The sequence below is a fragment of the Gavialis gangeticus genome, unplaced genomic scaffold, assembly GCF_001723915.1.
Source record: "Gavialis gangeticus isolate Ggan-Ray unplaced genomic scaffold, GavGan_comp1, whole genome shotgun sequence".
Classification (NCBI taxonomy): domain Eukaryota; kingdom Metazoa; phylum Chordata; order Crocodylia; family Gavialidae; genus Gavialis; species Gavialis gangeticus.
The window spans coordinates 61,693,930-61,703,595 of NW_017729025.1; the positions used below are offsets into that span (position 1 = coordinate 61,693,930).

General features: G+C 41.1%; 1 protein-coding gene across 1 annotated transcript in view; it reads left to right on the forward strand.

Annotated features, from left to right (window-relative positions):
• BAZ1A (bromodomain adjacent to zinc finger domain 1A) overlaps window positions 1–9,666 on the forward strand; it is a 120,193-nt gene that overhangs the window by 82,576 nt on the left and 27,951 nt on the right. Inside the window, 4 exon segments of the mRNA XM_019519920.1 lie at window positions 153–196; window positions 1,915–2,520; window positions 4,591–4,754; window positions 4,917–5,071. Of these exon segments, the coding sequence (XP_019375465.1) occupies window positions 153–196; window positions 1,915–2,520; window positions 4,591–4,754; window positions 4,917–5,071 (969 nt within the window).

A 9,666-nucleotide genomic window follows, 5' to 3' on the forward strand; every position in this document is an offset into this window, starting at 1 on the left:
GGGGTTTTTGTTGTTCTCCCGCCCTGGCGGGGGGTCGGGCTAGAAGATCTACTAGGTCCCTTCCGACCCTTAATCTATGAATCTATGAATCTATGAGTGTGTATGCAATTAGATAGATAAATTCTTACTGTTTTTAATATGCTTTTAAAAAGCATAAACCTCATTGTACGAGATGTTGATCCTAATGGATTATTCAGTACATTGAGCTGTCTTGAACCCTGTTTTAACTGTCAATCGTATGCACTTCAGCTTCTGTGCCTCTTTCTTCTGCTTGCCATCTAGGCAACTGTGTCAGAAGGGTGAAATGATAATAAGCTGTTGTCTATTCACAGTTTTGACTATTTCAGTGGTCCTGTAGGAATCTTATCTAAAGATGCTTTTTCAGTTGTTTTCTTAAAAAACAAAACAAAAAAACTTTAACCATAATGGTGATGACGACAAGAAATAAAAACCAAATCTACTTTTCTCTGGAACTTTCTTTTAAAATGTCTTACACTGGTAATTTGGCTCTGGACTAGGTCTGCCTCTTACGCTCTGTAAGCCTGGATTCAAACCCAGATTATAGCTTCAGCTTTTATTAGATATGTCGTTAAGGATAACTTAAAGTGTTATTCATTTGACTTATACTTCTGTCTTTGCTGATTTTAAAAAAGTTGTTAATGTTTGAACCTTAATTATGAGTTTGTGTAGTTGATAACAATATATTGAATTGGAGTTCTGGGTCTTAAAGCCTTTTTCTAGTGTGTTTGCATTTTTTGTAGTACTTCACCTTTTTTGTAGTATTTTCCACAGGATGCTGAGATTTTTATAATGAACCCTACAGAGGTCTTTGAGAGTGCTGAAATTCATTTTAAATGTTAGTAGATTAAGCTTTGGAATGCCACTGTGTTAGGCAAATGTTTCTGTTCCCTTTTGACAATAATACAAAAGGGGTTAGCCATGCTAGTCTGATAGAAGGCAGGGAAGAGTGTTACCTTGGAGACTAACTGATTTAGAGAGGCATGAGCTTTTGTAGGCAACAACCTACTTGGATATTAGGAATGGACTGACGGGAAGAAAAGGGTTGTGTGTTTTGTTTTTTAAAATATTTTAAAAAATATTACTAAGAGCAGTAATAATAAGTGAACTGCTTAAATCAGTGGTTCTCAACCTCGTTAGACTCGAGGTACCGCTTGGAAAATACCAGCTCTTAGCTTTCACTTGTTTGACTATGTAAAATAATGGAGCAGCTGTTGTAGTCTTGGAGTTCTTTGTAATTGAAGAGGTCAGTGTTTTTGACGGCATGGATTCCTATTTGAAACTTTGAGGTTTATTTTGTGAATCATCATGTATGTGTTTGCACACCCTAACAGTGATAACATTTTACAGCATCCTGGTTGAGAATTACTGGATTAAATCAGTTAAAAATGAGCAAAGCACTGAACACCTGGAGGGATACTGGATCAAACAGCTAATTTTGATAAGAATGTAGTTTTTTTTTTTTTCCTCTGTTTACCCAGGAATTTAAAACAACAAATAAACTGTAATACAGTGCAGGTTGTGTGCAACAGGGCCTCTTTGACTATAGGGCTGTTTCAACCTGGCTCTTTAGGCTGTCACACTTAACATTACAATTTCACTGACAGTTAAAGCAAGTACTGGAATTCTCTTGGTCACTTTACCATAAGAGAATCTTTGTAGCATTTTTTTTTTAAATTACGAATGGTGCACACACAAAACAAAACAGCCCAACCCCGTTCCCTACGATTTAAAAATGGCCTTTCTTTTTCACACAATTAGTTTTGCTCTCTTACTGAGCACAAAATGATAATGTTAACCTGATTACAGTGAACATGTCAAAATGAGTAATCTTATTATAAGTTGAGCTAATGGCAGTAGTAGGAGTATGTTACTGTCATTCTTGTCATTTCTTAGGAAAGAGAAGCCAAAATGGATATAAAGAACTTGCAAGGCAAGAAGAAACTATATCTGAAAAGAGTGAACCTCTTACTGCTGAAGAGGAAGAGGCTTTAAAACAGGAGCAGCAAAAGAGAGAGAGAGAACTTCTAGAAAAGATTCAGAATGCCACAGCCTGCACCAACATCACTGCCTTGGGTCGTGATCGCATGTACCGACGATACTGGATTTTTCCTTCCGTTTCTGGACTGTTTATAGAAGAGGATTATTCTGGTCTTACAGAAGACATGTTATTGCCTCGAACATCTTCCTTTCAGAATAGTGTACAGTCTTGCACAAATGAACCTCAGGTATCCCCTAAAACTGGAGAGTTGAAGTCCTCTGAATCTACCTCCGCTATTGACCAAGATTCATATGCCAGTGTTGCCGTTGAGGTGCCAAGGCCAGTATGTAAGCCAAACCGCTGGTGCTTTTACAGTTCTCGGGAACAACTGGACCAACTCCTAGAGGCTCTCAATTCCCGAGGACATAGGGAGAGTGCCTTAAAAGAAACTCTTTTACAAGAGAAAAATAGACTATATGAACAGCTAAACAAATTTCCTGTGGAAAAATTACATATTCCAGGTAAGTGGCAAGTTAGTTTGGTGTGTTTTTTGCAAATTATTTGAACTTTGGTTTAATTGTTGTTGTTTCTGTATAGTATTTTTAGGAGCCTATAGTTCTTATTTAAGTACCCTCACTACCCCATATAAATAAATTATTTTGCCTTTTGTTTGTACAGTTGAACTGTGCACCTTTTTATAGGGAAAACACCCACTTTTGATGTTTGGTGTGTGTTTGTTTTTTTTTAAACCCATTTTGTGGTGTGTCTTAAGGGTAATAGCTTTCCTGCTTTTTTTTATTCAATATAGTGGTGTTCAATCTTTTGGTCCTTCAGGTGAGATGAGTTTTGTGTGGGGCTAGTTTACAGGCCAGATTGGAGCCTTGCGCCCCCACCCCCTGTACTGAGGTCAGGCTGCATGTACCAGGATTGGACCCTGGTGCCCCCTCATTCTAGAACTGGGCCCTGTGCTGCCATGTTCACCTGATCTAGGGTGTAGGACTGTCATCTGGCCTACAAGGCTCCTTATGGGTCCAGATATGTTGTGGCAGGAGACTGACGACTACTTCTCCCTGCTGCCAAATTTTCAGACCCATCGAGAGCCCTGTGGGTCAGATGACATGGATCTGGCCCATGAGCTAGGGGTTGAGTACCCCTGGTTAATAACTTGGAGCCAGTCATTAGCTCTTACTACCTGGCAAAAGTCTGTTAGAGCATGCATAATCAAGAGGGAGAATGGGACTTCAGTTTGATGTAGATTTGAAAATTGAGTATTTGATATCCCTGGGTTGAAAGGAAGGTCTGTCACAGCAGTGTTGAGAGACGAAGATGCAGTAATCTGTCTTCGAAGACAAAGGGCATAGGAGAGGCAATTACTGTACTATGCTTTTGATTTGGGGGGGTGTTCTTTTATAATGTAATATACAAAATTAATTCAAAAGACCCACTTGTCTTGTTCACTTTACTTGGTTTTAGTACTCTATTGAAGTCGTGCAAACTTTTTTTTGAAAAAAGTAAAAGATCTCTGTAACTGAACACTGCAGGGTCATGCACAGGCTAAATTCGTGCAGAAGTTTCTATGCTCTGTTGGCACATCCTCACTAAAGGAGTAGCTTGGTCTGCAAAATAGCGCTGCTTTTGTGTGTTTCCAAGTGTAAAAGCTTGCTTGAAACTACTGCAACCATTTTTGTGCTTAGAAAAAATGAGACTAGTGCATATCAGTCGTCATGCAAATTGCTGACAGAAATGAAGGATGTCTTGCATGTATACCACAGAAATGCAAAATGAATTTGTATGGGTTGGGGAAATTTTTGGACCAAAAGTGAGAACTTTTTTTTGATAGCATTTAAAACGCTGCATTTTTATTCTTGAATAATATGGAATATGTGTAAAGTCTCCACAGTAAACTGTCTTAAAACAGTCTAGAAAGAGGCTGAAAAACTTATTTAGAAACCAGATGGGATAGGTTTGTTTATGGTTCCTAGCCCAAATATGCATTTGAAACTGCATTCAAAATCCATAACTGATCTCCACTTACTGGAGTTATCGAGTAAAATCTGATTGCTAAAGGAACTTAACTCATAAAATGAGTTAAGTGGTTTCAGGAAATGTGATTTGCTTCTGAATTGCCTTGTCAGGTTTTACAGTTTAACAGTTGTACTTGCTTGTTGTTTTTTTACATATTGTGTGGAAGAACCACCCACAGTTCAGGAGTTCTGTTTCTCTTGTCAAATCAGAGTGAAATTGAGTGTACAGAAAAAGAAACGGGAGAATCCTTTCCTAATTTTATAGCAGAGAATCTGTTACTTGCTAAAATAAAACATTTCAAGACAGCTTTAACTCTGTCCCTTCCATTTGCTTCCTGCTTTGGGTTGCCCTGGATGTTGACCTTTCTAGGAAGACTTTGTTTGGCTCTGTTTTTGAGTTGAATTTTATGGTGTTACTCTAGCTAAATCAGTACTGAAAGAATTTTAAATAACTTTGGTTAATAGCCCTTTTTGTTGAAGGTTTGGGTTTTTTGTTTTGCTTTTTTTGCTGGTCAGTTTTAAGGGGTAGAAAATCCTAACAGATTATAGTATTGACTCTCATTGCAGACAAACCTCAAAGTGACAGCAGACCACCTTCAGGGCGGGGAAGAATACAGAATACACATGATGCACTTCAGATGTCAGCAGAAAAACAACTTGAACTACGACTTAGAGACTTTCTATTAGACATTGAAGACCGAATCTATCAAGGAACATTGGGAGCTATTAAGGTATTCCACTATTCAGTCTTTTTGTAGATGGTGCTTGTAGGAAGGTTGGTGCCAATGAACTCTTGCATAACATTCTGAAGGAAATAAAAATACAAGTTTAAATAAGTGTACAAAAGATGGCACAACCAAAAGTTTGTAGAAACAAAATCTTGTTTGCTGCAGGTTACAGACAGGCAGTCTTGGAGAGCAGCCCTAGAAAATGGGAGGTACGAGCTGCTAAATGAAGAACATAAGGAAAATGGTATAATTAAAACTGTGAATGAAGATGTTGAAGAAATGGAAACTGATGATCAAGACAAGCTTATTCTAAAAGACAGGTAAAATCTAACTTAAGTTATAAAAACAGGTACATAAAATGTTAGTTTTTTCCATTTTTCAGTTATGGAAATCTTTTTTTCTTAAGGCTGACTTTTTGCATAGGACTTGGAGCTGTTTTTTCCATAATTTTTCAAAATGATGTAAATTTAATATTAGGTGAGCATGTGATCATTATTTTGAGGAACTTTTTGACTGTTTTGTGAACTGTAAAACATCTTTCCATTATTTATATAAGAAAATGCGCATGTATTTAAATACAGTAAACCAAATACCGTATTATAAAATGCAGAATCTGATATTATGTTTGAGCTTTCTGACCAACCTATGCTTCATTTTTCTGGAAGTGTTAGCTTCATAGAAAATGTGTGAGGAGGAACATTGACATCAGGGCTCAAGTTTCTTCAGAGTTTTACTAGATACCCTAGGTGTATGTAACTAGTTGTTCATCTGTTGTAGTAAGAGGAATTAACAGGATGGATCACTGCCTTGAAACCTTTGACACCTAAAAGGAAAAATAAGTAAAAAAATAACTTTTGCTTGTAACAGTAACAATACCTCCTATAGGGAAAAAAAATCGTAACACCAGTAGAAGAAAAGAAACCTACAGTTGGTTTACTTCAATAAATGCATTATAATCTATGAAATAGATTTTACAGAGAGAAGTAGGAAGAATATTTTACCCACGACTGGGCAGTGGACATCGAGGGCTACAGGCTGTACAGGCAAGAGAGCAGGGAAAAAAGGTTGGGGGGTGTAGTGCTCTACATCAAAGAGCAATACACATCCTCGATCAGGATGGGGTCACAGGAGGGGCAAACTGAGGCACTCTGGATAAGAATGCAAGGGGGTCGTGGGGAAAGGAACTTGATAGTGGGTGTCTACTACGGACCACCTCACCAGGGGGATGAGCTGGACCTGGAATTCTCAGGTCAGCTCACGGAGGCTGTAAAGTCGAGGGATGTGGTTGTCATGGGTGACCTTAACTACCCAGACATCTGCTGGGAGGAGCAGTCAACCAGGTCTGACCACTCATGTAGGTTCCTAGCCGGGATCCAGGAGGTGCATAATCCCACCAAGGGAAATGCCTTGCTGGACCTGGTCCTTTCCACAGGCAACGATGTGGTGAGGGGTCTGCGGGTACTCAACCACCTGGGTGACAATGATCATTGCCTGCTGGAATTTACTATCTAGTGTAGGGTGGTGAAACCAAGCAGTAAGGCAAAACTTGACTTCAGGAGGGTCAACTTCAATGAGCTAAGAAGATTAGTAAGAGAGGCATTGGGATCTTGGAGCCTCAATGAGATGGGAGTCCATGATGGGTGGCTGTTCCTCAAGGAGACTATTCTCTGAGCTCAAAGGGAGTTGGTCCCAATGTGCACCAAGTGGGGCAGGAGTGCTAAAAAGCCCCCATGGCTCAGCAAAGGTATCCAGGGATGCCTGAGGGCAAAAAAGGAGGCATACAAGCAGTGGAGGCAAGGAGCTGTCACCAAGGCAGACTACACTTCTGTTGCTCATGACTGCAGGGAGGCTGTTAGGAAGGCCAAGGCAGAGATGGAGCTAGGGCTAGTGACCAGAATTAGAGATAACAATAAGTCCTTTTTCAAATACATAGCGAGTAAAGAGGAGGCACCAGGGAACATGGGGCTCCTACAGGACAGGCTTGGCAATCTGGTGGTTGCGGCAAACAAAAAAGCTGACCTGTTCAACAAATTCTTTGCCTCCATATTTCTGAACAGGGACTGGGACACTTCCCCCTCTAGGATTACGGATGGACCCAGGGAAGGCACCACTGTGCCTAGGGTCAGGGTTGACCTACTTAGGGAACTTTTTGGAGGGGCTGGATGTGTGGTTTGTTTGTTTTTTTGTTTGGGTTTTTTGGGTTTTTTTTTTTTTTTTGAATCGGTAGGTCCAGAAGCTGTCCCCCCAAGGGTGCTGAGAGAATTGGCAGGGGTCATAGCAGGGCCCCTGGCACAGCTTTGAGTGCTCATGGGGCTCTGGCCAGGTACCAGGGGATTAGAAAAGTGCCACTGTGGTCCCCATTTACAAGAAGGGGAGAAAGAAGGACCCAGGTAACTATAGGCCAGTTAGTCTCACCTTGGTCCTTGGGAAGACCTTTGAGAGAATTATCAAGGAGCACATCTTCAAGGGCCCAGCAGGGGAGGTAATGCTCAGGGGCAATCAACGTGGGTTCACTGGGGGCAGATCCTCCCTGACTAACCTGGTTTCCTTTTATGATCAGATCAGAAAGTCCCCGGATGAGGGTGTTGAGGTGGATGTCATCTTCCTGGGCTTTAAGAAGGCCTTTGACATGGTGTCCCACCACATTCTTGTAATAAATTTAAAAGAAGTGACTGTGGCATCAATGCCACCCATCTGACTGTGTAGGCAAACTGGCTAGATGGTCACACCCAGAGAGTGGTGGTGGACAGGTGGTTTTCAACCTGGAGGGATATGGGCAGTGGAGTCCCCCAGGGCTCAGTCTTTGGGCCTGTACTGTTCAACATATTTATCGTCAATCTGGATGTGGATGTGGAAAGCATGCTGTCCAAACTCACTGACGCCGAGATGTGGGGCGAGGTGGGCATGCTGGAGGGGAGGGACAGAATTCAGCTAGATAGGTTAGAGATGGGTGGATGAGAATAGGATGGAATTCAACATGGACAAGTGCAGGGGGCTGGATCTAGGGAGAAGGAACCAGCAACACGCTTATAGGCTGGGGAACACCCTTCTTGTTAACAGTGGCAGAAAGGGATCTTGGAGTTGCTGTTGATTCCAGGATGAACATGAGCCGCCAATGAGAGGAAGCAGTCAGTAAGGCTAACTGCACCTTGTCATGCATCTACAGATGCATCGCAAGCAGGTCCAGGGAGGTGATCCTTTCCCTCTGTGCGGTGTTGGTCAGGTCGCAGTTGGAGTACTCTGTCCAGTTCTGGGCGCTGCACTTCAAGAGGGATGTGGCTAGCATTGAGAGGGTCCAGAGGAGGGCCACTTGCATGATCAAGGGGCCAGCAGGTCAGGCCCTACAGAGAGACTAAAGGGCCTGAATCTATTCAGCCTCCACAAGAGAAGGCTGAGAGGGGGTCTGGTGGCCGTTTACAAACTCACCAAGGAGGACCAGCAGAAATTGGGTGAGGCTCTGTTCCCCAGAACACCATTGGGGGTTGCTAGGAATAACGGCCACAAATTGTTAGAGAGAAGGTTCAGGCTGGACATCAGGAGACGTTACTTTACAGTTAGGGCTGCCAGGCTCTGGAATGGACTCCCAAGGGAGGTGGTACTCTCTCCTACCTTGGGGTCTTCAAGAGGAGGCTGGACAGATATTTGGCTGGGGTGTTATGACCCCAGCACTTGTTCCTGCCCGGGGCCGGAGGTCAGACCTGATGATCTGTAGAGTCCCTTCCGACTCTAAGTACTACGAAACTAAGACCTTCCCCTCTTAACCCAGGTTTCTTAAACTTCAAAAACCAGAGACTTGCTTAAACAGTCTGTTTTTTTTCTTCTACTCTCCTTGGAAGTCTGAGCTTCACTTTTTTTTTTTTTTTGGTTGACCTTGCCTAATAGTTACAAAACAAGGAACCTTTCATGGTTTCTATATTGTGTTTATCAAAATAACTTCTGGTATATAACTAGTCACAAGATTACAGCCTGTAATCCTTTTTTACTTTCCTCCCTCAAACCAATGTTCAGTCATGTCCTTTGTATTATTTATATAGACTGGATTTTCTCTGCATCCTTCAAGTTACACCATTGGAATATTCCATTATTTATTTCTATGGAGCTAATGTCATCTCATTAACTTTGTGCCTTCTATCATTGCCTGTCACTCGCCTCTCCTCCTGCCTACGTTCGGATTCATTCCAAAAACTTGTACTTGTGTACAATTTTTATCTATGATGTTGACTCTTCTTCCCTCCCCCCCCTCTGAAAGCTTCCAGATTTTGGTCCTATGATAGAAACTAAGATTCTGGAATCGTACTTTATTCTATTGATGTTGGGTATTCCATCCCAAAGGTCTCATTAGGGCTTTTGAGTTCAAGTAATTACAATGTAAAGTAGTATGCCATCTCTTTAGATTTCCTGTGATTATTAGTGCCCAAAAATAAAGTGGTCTGAGAGAGATTGTAAAATAGCACTGAATAGCCTTTTTTTTTTTTTTTTTTTTTTTTTATATGAAAAGGGAAAATCAAAGAGCCATCTTACTGCAGATTAAGTGTTTTAATGGCAGACTTCTAAGAGGCTGACTAAGCAAATGCTCTGAAAGTGTTTCTTAAGTATTGGAAACTATTTTAGTTTCGGTCAGTAATTTTAAAATTGTTCAAGCTTCTGTGTCTTGCTACATTTCAGCAAAATGTCAAAAACAGGATTTGGCAATGCACATTTTGGTGTCATAGTATGTTGGCTGGGTTTGTTGCCTCGTGGGGGTTGGAGGGTTGTAAATAAGAGAGAATTGTATACTCCCACTTCCAACAAAATTGAAAGGCTGGCTTAGTTTGTCTTACCTTTTTTATCACTAGAGATTACCTTAGCTTACCTGTCAGTTCAGACTTTCTTTAAAAAAAAAAAAAAAAAGAGAGAGAGAAGAAAGAAAATTGGT